At 39.8% G+C, this 18,015-nt stretch overlaps 1 protein-coding gene and 1 long non-coding RNA gene across 3 annotated transcripts in view; one reads left to right on the plus strand and one right to left on the minus strand.

The window, feature by feature from the left end:
- The window catches only part of LOC138155938 (uncharacterized), a 131,569-nt gene that overhangs the window by 73,518 nt on the left and 40,036 nt on the right, over positions 1-18,015 (minus strand). The gene's annotated exons all lie outside the window — the stretch shown is intronic.
- The window catches only part of LOC138156462 (lysozyme C-like), a 16,794-nt gene continuing 13,677 nt past the window's right edge, over positions 14,899-18,015 (plus strand). The window contains exon 1 of the mRNA XM_069081799.1: positions 14,899-15,034. Within this exon, the coding sequence (XP_068937900.1) occupies positions 14,899-15,034 (136 nt within the window). The remainder of the gene's footprint in view (positions 15,035-18,015) is intronic.

Genomic DNA, 18,015 nt, shown 5'->3' on the forward strand with positions numbered 1-18,015 from the left:
GAGAGAGAGAGAGAGAGAGAGAGAGAGAGAGAGAGAGAGAGAGAAAGAGAGAGAGAGAAAAGAAAGAGAGAGAAAGAGAGAGAGAGAAAGAGAGAAGGTAAGAAAGAAAGAAAGAAAGAAAGAAAGAAAGAAAGAAAGAAAGAAAGAAAGAAAGAAAGGAAGGAAGGAAGGAAGGAAGGAAGGAAGGAAGGAAGGAAGGAAGGAAAGGAAGAAGGAAGGGAGGAAGGAAGGAAGGAGGTATGCTATATGAGCTCAGTGCAAGAGCCAGAGTTTGGTAAGAAACAAGGAGATATGAGTTTCACCAGCTCCCTTCCTCACATCAGTGACAGCCATCACCCTACATTCTCTTTGGGTGGCTCCACATTGTTCTGCTCCAAGTTTTTCCCAGTTATCTCACCCATCCTCTCTTGTATTTCTCTTCTGGAAGAGTATGTGAAAGTGGTCAAGGGGACTGTGGAGAGGGGATGTGGCAGGTTATTTTCCTGCTCACACTGTCCTGCCTGAAGTCTTTCTTCTCCCAGTGCTTCTACTGCATTTCCAGAGGTCCTGAAGACCAGCCCTCTGCAGATATGTACACAATTCTGGTTCTTGGAGAGATTTCAGTTGTCCTCTCCCCAATAAGACCAGGGTAGAGCCATTTCATTCATCAGTGTCAGCTCTCAGGGGCTCAAGTAGGTGTAGCAGCAAGCACCTCAAGCATCCTCAGGGTTTGCTGCCAATACAGGTTCCTAGATCTGCTTTGTTAAAGGAAAGCAACTCAAAATGGGTTAACAAGCTTACTTTAATCAGTCAAACATATATCGTTTACCTCATTCAGGGGAAAAAGGTCAGCACCCTGAACTTCAAAGTATACAGGCAGAATTATCAAGACAGAAACAGATCAAGTGGACAGATTTCAAACTGTCCAACCATTACATCCATACCCAATCAACATCTGGGTTTCAACATCTGGGTTTTTCAAAACCGGGGGGCTCAGGACAACGGCTTCCCAGAATACAGATCAAATCACAGAACACTTCTCAAAGTGAGCCCCCAAAACAAAGCTACACATCAGGGCTTATATAGCCTTCTCCTGGCTCAGAGAATGTAACAACCTTTTGGACCCACTGGCCAATCAAAAAGTATCTACTGAAAAACAAGCCTCCCACCCCAGGCTCCAGGTGCACTTTAGCCTAGGGGCAGGGAAGATCTTCAAAATTTACATTCCCATTACAGTAGGGGAGACATTGGAAACATTTATCAGCTAGGAAACATTTATCACATTGTCTCCAGTGCCTTGTTACATTTGAACAGAATTGAACTTCACTTGAATAAGGCATGTACTGAAAAGCACCCTGGACAGGGTGTCCAGTTTTGACATTAATATTTATTACTTGTGTAACCATGGCAATTCACATTTCTTCTCTGAACCCAACTTCCTCATCTGAAAAACAGGGATAAATGACTATTCCACAGGGTCATCGTGAGAAAAGTATTCTGTAAGTGTTAAAGCACTATATAAATTCATGTTGGCCTTAATACTTTGTTCCACTAGGTCTGGGAGAGTATGAAAAAGAGAAAAGATCTTTCCTATTCCCAGTTACTTTGAATTTAGGAGAATAATTACGATATTGTTTCTTTTGCACAAACAAGTAGAATGAATCCTTTTAGAGAAATCAACTTGAAACTTGTTTACATTCTCTTTCATTTCTGTTTCAAAACTTTTCTCAGAGATGATTAGTACTTTGGAGAAAGAGTTTTGGTTGAATGATGATGGTGAAAGTCATATAGTCCCAAATTAAAAAGAGAAAGAGGGGAAATGAAATGAAATTACTGAGTACGGTCAGTCTTCTCAAGGAGTTTGGCCATAAAAGGAAGGAGACAACAGTGAGCAGGGATGGATGAAACGAGTGAGGGTTCTTTTGAGAATGGGACACAGAAGGGCACATTTTTAGAAAGTAAGAAAGCAGCCAGCAGACAGGGAGCAATTGAGAATCAGTGAGAGAGGGAGGATGGTAGAGGAGACAGTCTGCTGTAGAAGACAGCATAGAGTGGGATTATTTGTGCAAAGAAAGGGCTTTACCTTGTGGAGGAGAAAGGCCACCACTTCACTTAAGACAGGAGTAAAGAAAGAGATAGTAGATGGAGGTATCTGGGGGATTTGACATGAGGAGGAGGGGAGAAACAGGAACTCTCCATGAATGGCCTCCATGTCTTCAGTAAAATATGATGCAAGGCTCTCAGCTGAGAGGACTAGGGGAGGGAAACAATAGGTTTTTCTTTGTTAGTTAGATTTAGGTTCAAGATAGTAATTTCCCCCTTTACTTCCTTTACCTTTTAAAACAAGAAATTATCGTTAAGACAAGTTAAAAATTCATCACCTGCTTTTGGCATCTCCCTTCCTGGAAATGGATGATTGGGAAAGGGATGGGGAGGTTACATGATGAAAAAAATGATTTAGCAGATGGAGAGTCTGAATATTTCACTGGTGCCCAAGTTGTGGGTTTTCTTTTTTTTTTTTTAAGGACCTATAGGAAGATCTCTGATAGTATTGGGGATATTCTCTTTGGGGTTTTTTTTTTTTAAAGCAATTGGGGTTAGGGGGCGGCCAGGTAGCACAGCCAGTAAGAGCACTGGCTCCAGTGTTGAGAAGACCTGGAGATCGAATCCCGGGCTCAGACACTTAGCACCCACCCAGAAACACCTGGCAGTGTAACCTTGAGCAAGTTACTTAACCCCAATTGCTTAGGGGCGGCCAGGTGGCTCAGCGAGTAAGAGCACCGGCTCCAGTGTTGGGACGACCTGGAGATCGAATCCGGGGCTCAGACACTCAGCACCACACCCAGAAATAACTGGCCCTGTAGTCTTGAGCAAGTTACTTAACCCCGATTGCTTAAAAAAAAAAAAAAAACAATTGGGGTTAAATAACTTGCCCAAGGTTACACATTCAGCACCACACCCAGAAATAACTGGCCGTGTAGCCTTGAGCAAGTTACTTAACCCCGATTGCTTAAAAAAAAAAAAAAAAAGCAATTGGGGTTAAATAACTTGCCCAAGGTTACACGGCCAGTTATTTTGTGTGGGTGTTAAGTATCTGAGGCCAGAACTGATCCTGGGTCCTCCCAACTCCAGGGCCAGCACTTACTCACTGTGCCACCTAGCCTCCCCTGGAGGGCTTTTTTTTTTTTTTTAAGAATATGAACAAGAATGCAAAGCATATTAAAATGTAGATGAATTGCTATGTGTACAAATATAGGGAGCAGTCACTGCAGTGAGATATCCCCCTTCAACTGAAAAGGCAGCTAAGTGACAAAGTGGATAGAGTACAGGGTCTGAAGCTAGGAAGACCTGAGTTTAGACTTGACCTCAGTCACTTGAATTTTATTTGCCCCTGTTTCCTCATCTATAAAATGGGGATAATATAATATGTCCCAGTGTTGTGAGGACCAAATGAGATAATTTCAAAGCACTTCGCTTTGCACAATTATAAATCACAGTGCTTTACACACAGTAAGTACCATAGAAATGTTAGCTATAATAATTATTATTAAATATTATAATAATACTTAATATACAAATGATTTAATATTATAATTTTTGACAATAAAATTATTAGGTATTATAATATTTAATAATGCATTATGGAATATTATTTATTTAGATCACAGAGTCATTAAAGTATAAGCATTTTGCCACAGGTTTCCAACCTTTTCTTCTTCTCAGCTGCCTTTGATTGGCTATTAGCAGACTTCTTCAGTTGTTTTCCTTCAATGACCCAAGGAGAAATACAGAAATACCAGCAAGACTATGTCTAATTAAATATAATAATTGACTTCTCTCCTCTTCCTGCTCTAATCCTATGACTACATCAGCCTCACTGTAAATGCTTTCTGCAGACTTGAAAATATCAAAATAAATACTTAAGTATATTGATCATTAAGAGTGAATCTGTTGGGACAGCTAGGTAGCACAGTAAATAGAGTATGGCCCTGGAGTCAGGAGGACCTGAGTTCAAATCCGGCCTTAGACACTTGACACTTACTAGCTTTGTGACTTTTGGCAAGTCACTTAACCCCAATTCCCTTGCCTTACCCCCTCAAAAAAAAAAAGTGTGTCTATCTACAGTGTGTATTAAAAAGTCTTGAGACACTGTGAGAGGTAAATGCCAGGGTAGAAAACTTAAAGCTAAAATAGTAGTTATTCGACCACAGTTTTAGGGTGCTGATAAAAGTATTTTGCTGAAGTGGGGACCACAAACTGTAGTAGAATCTCCCCTTTAGCAGTCCCATGTGTACTGGTTACTTGTCTATCATATGCCCCAGAAAACCCATCTGCTTGGGACTTGAAGCAAGAGACTTTTTTTTTTTAACTTGAAAAGGTCATATACCAAATTTGTTGCAAAAAGACCCACAATCCTAGCAGTTGCCTTATTGATAGGATTTCTGGTAGCAAGCCGGGGCTCCAGGGCTGCCAAACTAGGGCCACTAGGGACTTGAAGCAAGAGATGGGGCTGGCATGGGCTCTGGTGACAGCTTAGACCAATTCAAGGTACTAAAAAAGTTCCTGATAATCTGTTGGAGTACTGCATATACATATTCTAAGAAATGTGTCTGGCAATGCTGGGAATGAAATTTGGTACAAATAGCTGGATTGTGTAGTATCAGCAAAATGATACCAAGTTCAGGTACTATTTCTTAGTATTTTCCCACTTGGGCACTCACAGTCATACGTTGCTACTGGAAAAACCACAGCTTTGACTATCTGGACCTTTGTTGGCAAGGTGATATCTCTGCTTCTTAGTATGCTTTCCTTCCAAGGAACAAGTGTCTTTTAATTTCGTGGCTGTAGTCACCATCTGCAATGATCTTTGAGCCCAAGAATATAAAACTGGCACTGATTCCATTTCCTCTCCCTCTATTTTCCAGGAAGTAATGGGATCAGTTGCCAAGATCTCAGGGCTCTTGGTTTGTTGGTGTTTTTATTTTTTTATGTTAAGCTTCAAACCAGTTTTTACACTCTTCTCTTTCAGCCTTATCAAGAGGCTTCTTAATTCTTCTTCACTCTCTGCCATCAGTCATTTCATCTGCATATCTGAGACTGTTGATATTTCTGCTGGCAACCTTAATTCCAGCTTTTGATTCATGCAGCCTGGCATGTGCTCTGAATATAAGTTAAATAAATAAGGTGATACTCCTTTTCCAATGTTAAACAAATCAGTCGTTCCACGTTTGATTCTATTCTTGGTCCACATACAGGTTCTTCAGGAAGTAAATTAGATAATCTGTTGCTCCCATCTTGTGGAGGACTTGCCACATTTTATCGTGATCCACACAGTCATCAGGAAGGAGCTGAGTCTCAAAGAGTGCAAGAAGATGGAAAAAAAAAAACAAGAAAGGAAAAGATTTAAGATGAAAGCTAGTTTTTTACCTATAGATCAGGCATTTCAGAGAGCACAGTGGAGGCCAGGGGAAGCTTTAGAGTGGTACATTGAAGATGTGGAATGGATATTAGATTGAAGAGAATGAGAATGGATTAGGCATTGGATGTGTGTGTGTGTGTATGTATGTATATATTAATCAACAAAGGAAAGGCATTGGGTTGGAAGGATCAGGATTGGTAAAGGCTTCTAGCAGAAGATGGGACTTTAGCTGGAAAGTAAAGGAATCCAGGGAAAACAGAGGATAGAAATGAGGAAGGTGAATGTTATAAACCTGGAAAACAGCCAATAAAAATACCTAGAGTCAAGAGACTGAGCATTGTGTGGAAGAAAAAGCAAAGAAATCAGTGTCCCTGGAGTCCAGAGTTTGGGGTTGGGGAGTATAAAGTATAAGAAAACTGGAAAGGTAGGAAGGTTATTGGAAACCTTTTTAAACCAAATAGGATTTAAAAATTAAACTTAGAGTCAATTTAAAGCCACTGAAGTTGATTGAATAGTCTGACATATTAGACTTGCACTTTGGAAAGATACATTTGATAGATGAGTGGAGGATAGATTGTAAAGGAGAGAGACTTGTGGCAGAAAGACTAACCAAAAAGCTGTTGTAGTAGTGCAGGCGTGAGGTGCTGACAGCATGTACCAGTGTAGTGGCAGTGGCAGAACAGAGAAGGAAACTTAAATGAAAGATACTGTGAAGGTATAAATACTAGAACTTGACAACAAACTGGATATGGGAGATGAGAGAGAGTGAGGAGTTGAGGAAGACACTTAAGCTGGGAACCTGGGTGCCTGGAAGTAGAGTTACCCTAAATAGTAACAGGGAAATTAAGAAGAGAGAAGGATTTAAGGCGAAATAGAGTGAATTTAGCTTTGGACTTGTCTGTGGTACATCCAGTTTGAGATGTCTAATGGGCAGTTGGAGGTGCAGGTCTAGAGGATAGGAGAAAAGTTAGGACTAAATAGGTAGATGGGAGAACCATCAGCATAGAGGTGATGATAGAATACACAGGAGATGATGAGATCACCAAGTATAGAGGGAAAAAGAAAGAAGGCCCAGGACAGAGTCTTGGAGGATACCCACTATTAGCAGGCATGACCTAGATGAAAATCCAGGGAAAGAGGCAGAAGGAACAATAGAAACAAGAGAGTATCAAGGAGAAGAGCGTGATTTACAATGCCAGAGGCCGCAAAGAGGCAACAAAGGATGAGAACTGAAAAAAGGTCAATAGATTTGGCAATTGAGAGATCATTGTTAACTACAGCGAGAGCTGTTTCTGTTGTATGATGAGGTCAGAAATCAAACTGTAGAGAACTAAGAAAAGATTTAGAGGAAAGGAAGTGGACACATTGATAACATTCAACCTTCTAGAGAAACAATCAAAAAATGGAGGAGAGATATGGGACAATATCTAGAGGAAATTATTGGATCACATGAGGGTTTTTTGAGACTGGGGGACACATGGACATGTTTGTAGGCACTAGGGAAATAGCAAGAGATTGAAGAAAAGTAAGCATGGGAATAATAAAGGAAGTAATCATCTGGAGAAAACTGGATGGTGAGGGATCACTTGTGTACGTAAAAGGGTTTGCTTTGTCAAGGAAAGGGGTCACCATTTCATGTGAGACAGGGATGAAGGAGGAGACAGGGGCAAAAGACATGTGGGTGATATCTGATAAAGAGGGGGAGAGAGGATGAAGTTCTCAATAAATGGTCTGAATATTTTCAGTAAAATTTAAGGTGAAGTTCTCATCTTAGGAGATGGGAGCAGGGAGCCATAAGAAGTTTAAGGAGAGATGAAAAGGTTTCAAAAGCCACTGTGGTAAGTGGGACAGTAAGGAAGGTGCAAAAGGATTGCCTTGTCACAGTGAGGGTTCAGTTATGGACCCAACAGCATGGTTTCATAATTTTCTCCACCTTCATTCAGCAACATATGCATGTATAGGAGTGAAGATAGCAGATGGTGGGAATGATCCCACAATTGAGGCTTGGCAGGGCAATATCAGCAGTATGAACAGGGAGCAAAGGACTCAAAAGAAGCAGATAGTGCAGCTGAACTGAATTATCAAGGGGCCAGGATGGAGAAAGGAGAGTATAGCTAGGGCAGGGAGTGATAGCCTGGGAAAGAATTTAGAAGTCAAGGTTTTGGAGGTCACTGTCAGGTCAAAGAGCAAAATTTGGGGCTGCAAGGAAGTGGGAAATGCGGAATAACAGCAAATTGTAATCTGATAAGGGAATTTCAGAGTAAATGGACACAGAAGTGGTGGATTTGTGGGTAATGTCAAAACCAAGTGTATGACTATCTCTGTGTGTAACTGGGGTGGAAAGTTATGGGAAATGCATAAAAAGGCAAAGGCAAGATGGTGGAGTAAAGGGAAGCAGTGTGGTGAATTCCCCTCCACAAATTTCTCTCAAAAACAAATCTAGGAAATTCACCAGACTAAATCCTGATGGGGAAGTCCAGAAAAAGTCACAGAGAGTCATTTGATGTTTCAAGAGGAGCATTGTAGCACCTAGGAAGGGACTGTGCACCAGAGCAAGGAGAGGCTCCAGAACAAAATCATGGCACCATCTGACCCATACCAGGTCACAGAAACCAGGACAGGTCTTTGTCACCCATTACCCAATTCAAGGTCCCAGATCCCAGGCACAGTAAGAATAGAATTTATGCAAGGGAATGGCATTCCTTGATAGGGAGAGACTCTGGGCTGTATATGGAGAGAGGAAGGAGCTCAGAAAAGACCAGCAGCAATAGCAGTGATAGCAGATCTCAGGCACAAAGACTGTCACTTCTAGAATCTAACCCAACCTTCACAAGAATAACCAGGGTAGAAATCACCAATCAAATGGGCATCTACAATTCTAGCACTCTGAGTTAACAGAACTTTCCAAATGACCAAGAGGGGTAAAGTTTATCAGCAAAACCTGGGTCAGGGACTTGTGAAACTGCAGGGAGGGAGGAAGGAGAAGGGGTTGGTGGCAGAGAATGGAAGGGGTGCACACCAATCAGACTTTGCCTTGGATAAGGATACTTTGTGAGCAAAGGAACACTAAAAGATCCCTTGCACTGTTGCTGAGATCCTGGAATATCACAACACTCAATAACACCCAAAAAAGTAGCAACAGGACTAGTCTGGAAGTTTCCTCTAGAAGTGTGGCAGAGAAGTCAACACACAAATCCAGAAGAAGAGAATAATTCCAAAACATATATAAGCAAAGCATCAGCAAAAAAACACAGTTTGGGAACAAATTCAACTAGACTTCCTTGGAAGAGATGAAGCAAGAGTTTTTAAAAAGAGTTTAAAATGGTGTTGTTGGTTTTTGTAAGTGGAATGAGAGTGCTTGAGGGAAAAAAAATGGAAAAGAAATGATAGTGATGGAAGAAAGAATTGGAAAGGGAATTAACAGCTTGGCACAATAGTTGCAAAACCTTGCCCAAGCAACAAACTCCCTTGAAAATTTGAATGGACCAAATAGCTGCCAATGATTCCACAAGGCAACAAGAAATATTTAAACAAAGTCAAAAAACTAAAAAAAGAAGAAAATGTAAGGTATCTCATAGCAAAAGCAACTGACCTAGAAAACAAATTTAAGTGAAAAAAATTTTAAGAATTCTTGGACTATCAAAACACCATGACTGATTAAAAAAAAGAGCCTACACATAATATTTATAGAAATCTTAAAAGATAACTGCTCAGATATCTCAGAACCAGAAAGAAAAGTGGAAATAGGAAGAATCCACCTGTCACCTCCTAAAAGAAACCCCCAAATCAAAACTCCTAAGAACAATATAACCAAAATCCAGAGCTTCTAAGTCAAAGAAAAAATACTGCAAGCAGCCAGAAAGAAAGAATTCAAGTACAAAGAAGCCACAGCTAGTATCACACACAATATATCAACCAACACTGTGAAGGAATGGAGAGCTTGTAATATGATATTCCAGAAGTCAAAAGATATGGATACAGCCAAGAATAGCTTGTCCAGTAAAACTAAGAATAATGCTACAGGAGGGAAAATGGATTTGTAATAAAATAGACGACTTTGAAGCATTCCTGGTGAAAAAAACAGAGCTTCTGAGAAACTCTGAAGTCCCAACACAGAAATGAAGAGAAATACTAAAAGCTAAACATGAGTAAACAATAATAAAGGAGTAAACAAGGAAAACCTGCTTACATTCAAATATGGGGAAATGATACATGTATGCCCCCTGATCCCCATCATCATCATCAGAGTTCATAGACATAGTTCAAATAGATTCAGGCTAGGAGTAGTTCTGTTATATCTTTGATGATCTTAATAAAAGAATGAAAAGAAAGGGAAAGAGGAATACACTGTGGGAAAGGGAGGATTAGGAAAGGAAAGTTAGGGAAAATTATCTCATATGATCAAGGTATATATGTAGACTTCTCTACAAACAAAGAGGAAGGATTGAGGGGGAGTAGCTGGAACTTGAACTTCACTCTCACCTCTCAAAAGAAGGAAGAATACACACATACAAACACACAGTTGGGTACAAAAATACATTTCACTCAGCAGAAAAATAGGAGGGAAAGTCAAGAAGAAGGGAGAGGGAATTAGAAGGAGGGTAGACTAAGAGAAAGATTCATCCTGAACAAAACAAATTTTTAAAATGTACAAAAACATTTAGAGCTCTTTTTGAGGTGACAAAGAATGGGAAGCTGAGGGGTATCCATCAATTGAGAAGGGGATGAACAAGTTACAGTATATAAATGTGATGGAATGCTATCAATGCTGAATTCTTGTCAGTATATTGACTAACCAGGATTCCAGAGGTCTAATAATGAAACATGTTACTAACCTCTGGATAGAGGGATGAATAGATATCTCTAGAGGTATGAATAGTTATCTCTAGAAAGACTCAGAATGCAGAATGAGACAAATATTTTTAGGACATGACCAATGAGGAAATTTGTTACAATTGACTATACATATTTGTAATGGGAAAAAAGGAAATTACTAAGTTAAAGAAATAGGAAGCTAGGGTGTTTGAGGGAGTGTCCATATGTATATTAAAGTTCTCTGGTATGATGGCAGGAGTTGGGAAGGGAAGACTTTGAGCCAAGCACTGAATTCATTGAGGAATAAGACAGTGTTCTGGAGGCTAGTTGACAACGGCGATCAGAATACTGATTGTCTGATAAATGTGAACCTCAAAAGAGGTGAGGTTATTGAGTTAAGGTGGTAGAGGGAAAGACTGGAAGTGTCAATAGGGAGCAAGGAGTATTCCAACTCCCCTACTTTAACCAATGAAAATTGGAGGAAGAATTAGTGAAATTGAAACCAGCAGTAGAAAGGGTAAGCAACTGAATCAAGTCTAAGTGAGAACCAGAAGATGGAAGGAGTGGGAAATAATAAAATAATTAGCGTAGGGAGAATGTGTCTGTGCATGTGTCACACATAGGTCTGGCTCACAGAAAGGTATGAATAGCTATCTCTAGAATCTCCTTACCCACCCCTCTCCAAGGGAGAATTAGATTCTTGCCTGGAAGGGAATATTGGCATCATGAAGCTGTATAATCCATTCTCCTTAGAGAGGAGAAATTATTGGGCAGATGTCTGCAAATTATGGTCCACAGATAACTCTAGCCTGCTGCCTCATTTTTGCAGTCTGAGAACTAAAAAGGTTTTTTTTTTCCCACTTTAAAATAAAACTTTAACATATTTGAACTTAAAATAAACTAACATAAAATAAAGATAAAAAAAACTTTCTTAGTTCACTGTACAAAAACAGGTAATGTGTCAGATTTGACCCTCTGGTCATAGTTTGCTGATCTCTAATCTAGGGAAAGTAATTATATGGTTCAAAATACAGTCCTATTCACTATGCCTCAAAAGGGAAGGAGAGCACCCATTATATTCAAGATTTCACTCCTTTCCTCCAAAAATGTCAGTTACACAAAGACCACACATGTCAGATAGCAAATAAAACCATTTATCCAAGCCAATAGCAAACAGATATTAGGAAAGTTATACAGCTGAGAATATGCCAGACAATACTCAGAGTGAATGAGCTCTCCAACTGGGAAAGAAAAAGAGTCCCAGATCACCCAAGTAGAAATTCTCAAACATCTCTAATATAATAAACTGAGGAGAGGGACTTATGTGGCCAAAGTACTGGTTCCCCTATGTGTCAGTTTCTTCCCAGAGTCTTTCTCTCCCTCCAGAGACCTCTCCCTGAAGAGGACCTGTTTCTTTTCTCTTACGTGAAAACCAGAAGAACAAGATCCTGCCTCATCCAATTTCTTTTCCACTCCACTCCTTACTCAGACAAAGAGCATAGAGTAATTAATCTCCACCAATGAGAAGAGTTTCATGCAAATGGTATTGAACCCCTGGTTACATCACAATGAAAGCAAGTTTTGGGGGGAATAGGCATGCCAGAGAACATGGCGAAAGGGGTGGGTAGTTTTAGAACAGGGCATTGGTGGGAAGGGGAGGAATTGAACTGAGGGGAATGGGAACAAGAAATTGTAAGAGCGTGTTTGAATGATGACATCTAGGAATTCAGAATCACTTGGATGGGAAGGGCACAACCTGGTGAGAGTTTCTTAATCATTGAATAAATTTAGGTAGATTATCAGCATCCCAAGGGGTTTGGACTTAGGGTGAAGTCCTCTCAGGATATTATATTAGGCAGTTCTGACAAGGGAATCAGTGGGGGGAAATGATAGAATGGAATTTCTTCCCTTCTTTAGAAGACAATTGATATGGCTCATAGAATTGCATTCTTCTCTCATTAAAAAGGCAGGAAACCTGGGCCAATGGAATGTTTTCCTTCTTTCCCTGGAAAGCCTCAAAGCTGCAGGTTCCCCACCCCTGACAGAACAAGCTCTCTACCTCCCAAGCTATCCTATTCCATACCATCTCCTCCCCTCTGTCACCCCATTCTATCATTTATTTTTAATCTCTCCCTGTCTACTAGCTTATTCCTTACTGCCTAGAAACAATCCTATGCCTCCTGTCACCAAAAAAACCCTCTCTGGATGCTCCTGTATCACTCCTGATCTCATTGCTAAACTCCTTGAAAAGCCCTTCTATAATCATGCCTCCACCTTCCTCTCACTCTTTTTATAACCTCTTACAATCTGACTTCATCATTCTACCCAAACTCCTCTCTTCAAAGTCACCAATGATCTCTTAGTTGCCAAATCCAACTGTCTTTTCTCTACCGTCATTCTCCTTGACTTTTCTGCAGCCTTTGACACTGTTCATTCCCCCATCCTCCTTGACAGGAAATTCTCTCTAGGTTTTCAGGATACTGTTCTCTCCTGGTTCTCCTCCAACCTATTGGACAGTCTCCTTTGCTGGACTCTCTTCTACATCATGGCTCCTCACCATAGGTGCCCCAAAAGGTTCCATATGAGGCCTCCTCTTTTTCTTCCATAGTACTTTACTTGGTGATCTCATCAGCCCCCATAGATTTCATTACCTTCTCTATTCTGACTATTCTCAAATCTACCAATCCTGCCCCAGCCTCCTTGCCCCAGTCTCACCCCTCCAACTGCTTTTCAAACATCTCAAACTGGATTTCCAATAGATATTTTAAGCTAAACAGAATTCGTTACCTTTACCCTTTTTTTTCTTTTAAAGCAATCAGGGTTAAGTAATTTGCTCAAGGTTACACGGCCAGTTATTTTGTGTGGGTGCCAAGTATCTGAGGCCGGAACCGATCCTGGGTCTCCTGACACTTGGGGCCGCGCTCTTACTCACTGCACCACCTGGCTGCCCCTATTACCTTTACCCTTAAACCCCACCCCACCTGACCTTCCCCATGACTGTAGAGGGCTACACTATCCTCCTGATCTCTCAGGTTCAAAACCTAGGGGTCATCCTTGACTCCTCACTATCTCTCACCCTGTCATATCCAATCCATAAACCAAGGCCTCTCAATTTCACCTTTGTTACATCTCTCCAAAGCATCTCCTGACACTTCTCTGCTCTAGTGCAGGCCCTTATCACCTAATGCTTGGATTATTGCAATAGCCTGCTGCTAAATCTGCCTGTCTCAAGGCCTTCTGCTCCAAGCCATTCTCCATTTCATTATTGAAGTTATTTTCTTAAAGCACAGGAAAACTGTATCATGGTCCTACTCAATAAACTCTCCAATAACTCCCTCTCACTTCCAGAATCAAATAAAAAATACTTTGTTTGGCATTCAAAGCCCTTTGTAGCCTAACTCCCTCCTACCTTTCCAGTCTTTTTCTACCTAAGGCCCCCACACATACTCTGCAATCCAGGAACACATCTCTGGACTGTGGGCATTCTCTCTATCCCCCATGTGTGGAATACTTTCCCTCCTCAAGTCTGCCTATTGGCTTACCTGACTCTTTTTAAGTCCCAACTCAAATCCCACCTTTTACAGGAAGCCTTTCCCAGCCCCTCTTAATTCTAGTGCCTTCCTCTGTTAATCATTTCCTATTTATCTTTTACAATATTTATACTTTTTTTGTTTGTTGTCTCTCGAGTTAAATTTTAAGCTCCTTGAAGGCAGGAACTGTCTTTTGCCTTTTTCTCTATTCCCAGGGTTTAGCACTGTACTTGGCCTATAGTGCTTAATAAATTAATTCTAAATTAACCATTATTAATTTACACAAAATTAATTATTAAATTAATAATATAAAATAATAATTAATAAATTAATTATAAAAATAAATTAATAAATTACCCTCTACAGTTAACAGGTGCTTTATTGATTGATTGCTTGATAAAGCAAAGCTGGAAAACCTTGACTAATCTTTTCTTTATGACAACCATTCAAATATGTGAAAATTACAAATTAAAAATACATTTCAAAGTCAGATATAAAGTAAAATTTAAAACTTATTTGCCATTTTGTATTATCCATGCTTCAGCTCCTCTCCATTAGTAATAATAACATATATATCATATATGTGTATATATCATGATTTAAAGTTTATAAATTGCCCAGCACATATTTTCTCAGATGAACTAAATAAAAGTTTCAAATATAAATATAAAGTTAAATATATAAAGTATATATAAATATATATTACATATATAATATAAAGAAGTTTGGGAACTGCATGACTACTTTTCAGTTATATTGTGGAGAGAATTCCTCTTAGGCATAGATTGGAAAGAGTTTGGATTAGATTGGAGCTCTGATTTTCGGTGATTCTTTGATCCTATTGTCTGGTGCATATGCTAATGATTATTGTCGTTGGCCTTCTTTTGCTAAAGAATTCTCTCTTCCATTGGCTTTAAACTAGTATTAGCCTTTTGGTAAATGGAGTTATCTGAGAAGTAAAATCTCCACCCCAGCTCCCTCCCCTTCCATTCTAAAGGGTTGTTCACTAGAAGGGAAAGATCAGTACATTTTGATCACTATGTAGTCCATTCTGAAGGTGGAAGCCTCAGTTAGGACAAGGAACTTAAGAGGAAAGTTAACTCCTGGGACCCAGCTCAGCCTTAGCAGTTGGAGCACTTTGACTTGTCAGGCATCATGAAGATACTGATTCTGTTGGGCACTGTCTTCCTCCTCATGGCAGTCCATGGCAAAATCATGGACAGATGTGAGTTAGCAAGAACTCTCAAGACGTACGGGATGGACGGCTACGGTAGAATCAGCCTGGCCGACTGTAAGTGTCCTGTTCGGAAGATCTCCACAGACACTAGGGGAGGATGGTGAAGAATGGAGGCAGGGGGAGGGGGCAGCAGTGTCAAAGGAATGCATCGTATCTTATTGTCCTTGCTTTAAAGTTGATTTGAGTGTTAATATTTAACATTAAATAGAACTACACAGTTTAAAAACATCAATTGAACCACCTAAAAATGAAATTTGAAAGAGTAATGTTTTAGGGGTGGGGGAAAGGGAATCATTTCTTAAAAGCTTCAAACAGGATCTGTTGAAATTCAATCAACTAATTTATCTCCCCATGGATCTGCATGATCTGAATCTCAAATTTTCTACTAGATCCTTAGTCCCTGCTCCCTCCAGTTTAATACTTAGGTGCCAAAGCCTTCCAGGATTACTGAAATGGGGGACATTCTTTGGCACAATGTGTGGAATTTGAGAAGGTGGTATCTCTCAGAAGAGAGTTCAAGTTTTTTGGACAAGATCAACTTAAAAAAAACCTTCTGCCTCTGTGTGTTCTTCATCAGAAGCCACAAAGTGCCTTATCCATAACCACTCTAAGTGTTTTCTTATAAAAACCATTCAGTCATCATGGAGGATTTTATATAACATGAGTGTATATTCCTTCATTCCAGTGTAGAGGGGCCCAAGCTGGAGGTAACCTACTCCCGTCTAATATTGTCTTTGCATGGACACCCATAATATCTATGTATGGATAGACAATCAACTTCAGGAGCACATCCATATCTTTAAACCTCAACATTTAAGAGAATGATCTTTTATTTAACTACTAAAACTAACTTGAAATGGAAACAGTACCAAGAAAAGGTGACCTTTAAGCTCCTCATTAAGAATAAACCCATTGTTCTTGGTAAAGGATAGTCCCTAAAATGGGGGGTGGGGGAGGGTAGCATATAGTATAGATTTTGTTGTCTTTGTGGGGTCTTACAGATCTACAACCGAAAGAGACTCTGGAGGTCATTCATTACAACCCCCTTGTTTTTTACAGATGAGGAAACTGAGGTCCCTCTAGGTTAGTGAGTTGCCATAAGGTAGTAGTACTTACAAGTAGTAAACTTCAGAGGTTTGTTAATTTAAGGTTTGACTGAGGATGTGGCAATAAGACAGAAGGAATTTAAAGATATAGTTGCCCCATAGGCTCAGTATCTAGGCAGAGTCCTGATTTAAATAGTCCTGTTATTTGATAGATAGATAGACAGACAGACAGACATTCAGACAGACAGATAGACAGACAGACAGACAGACAGACAGACAGATAGATAGACAGATAGATAGATAGAAGATAGATTGATGGATGGATAGATAGATGATAGATATTAAAGCAGAATTCTGTTTTTACTAAAAAAAACAAAATTTCAAATGTTTTATGTGTGTGTGTGTTTAATAAAAAACCAAAATTTCAACACTTACTAATTGTCAGACACTAGGGACATGAAGATGACAAAACAAATAGTTTCTTTCCTCAAGGAGCTTACAGTCAGACAGAAGGGACATGATTTACATCCAAATAAGGACCTTATAAGACAAAATTTGTTCACGGTGGAGGGAGGGGAGAAAAGAGATCCAAACAAAGGACTCTCAGCCAATTTGAGGAAGGCAAGAGCACAGTCATCGGGAGAAAAGGGTATTCAAGAGGAATGGTCACCAGCAAGGTCAGTGAGGACACACACTGAGAAAGGGTCACTGATTTGGTCAGAGGGAATGACAGGGTCAGAATGCAGATTGTATGGGGTGGAGGAGTAGAATGAATGGTGAGGAAGTACAGGGAACATAAAACATAGATTCAAACTGGGGGAAATTTAGACATGGCTTAGTTCAACCTTTTCATTTTTCAGTGGAGGAAACTGAGACCAAGGGCAATTCTGTATTGTGAAACTCAGTATGGTGCCCAAATTCTAATCCTGGCTGAACTTGAGTGTGTAAACTTAGGCCATTCAATTCACCCCAAACAAGTATTTATAAAGCATTTACTTTGGGTGAGGTACTGGAGATGTAGAAATGAAAAGTAGCCTCTACCCTCAATGACCTTCCAGTCTACTGGGGAAAGGCAGGTCACTTTAACCTCTCAACCTCAGTTAGCTCATCTTTGAGATGAGGGGATTGGACCAGATGATCTTTAAGGGGTCCACCATTTCCTAATCTATGATTTTACAAAGTGGCTTATACTCTAAGTGTTTTCTATAAAAGCCATTCAGTCATCATAGAGGATTTTATAGAACATAAGTGTATATTTTTATTAGATGATGGGGCAAAGAGTTTGCTTGAATGCACCGTTTTGAAGTATGATATGTGTGTATGTGTGTGTGTTTTTAAAGAACTCTTATATATTGATCTATTAGAGGCAGCATGTCAAAATAAATAGAGAGCAGACCTCAAGGTCAAGAAGACCTTGAGCTCCATTCCCACCTCTAACCCAGGCTGATTTTGTGACATTGGGCAAGTCAGTATCTCAAAGACTATAAATTGCACAGCAGATGCTGGTCTGCATTGTTTTAGACAGCTCCCCAACTTTTTGCTATACTGCCTATCACATTGACCTTGATGATGAACAATGGGAAATTTAAGATCACAAGGCAGAACAATGGAGAATACAGAACAATAATGTTTCAACTTCTACAATAGGGAATTTAAAAGTTCAAAGAAACTGAATGTTTTATACAAACCTCTTTTTTATTTCCTCCTTACAAGTAAAATGAAGTCAAGTAGACTGATTATTAATGACACAGGTCTCTGTTTTCCAAAGTGAGGTGTGCAATAAAAACAAAGAATTACATTCATTCTAAGGCAACATTGTATTTCTCAGTAGGTTTCATGCGATTTTGAATTGTAAGGGACCAAAGAGCTTAGTACCACTCATTTGTCAAAAGAGGAAAGAAGGTTCAGAAGTTTAAGTAATTTGACCAAAGTTATACAGGAGGAAAATGACAGAGCTAGGATTCAAACCCAGAAGATAGATGGATGGAT

This window comes from Petaurus breviceps, unplaced genomic scaffold, assembly GCF_028583685.1.
Source record: "Petaurus breviceps papuanus isolate PSGF00001 unplaced genomic scaffold, PetGlider_PUasm1.0 154, whole genome shotgun sequence".
Taxonomy (NCBI): domain Eukaryota; kingdom Metazoa; phylum Chordata; class Mammalia; order Diprotodontia; family Petauridae; genus Petaurus; species Petaurus breviceps.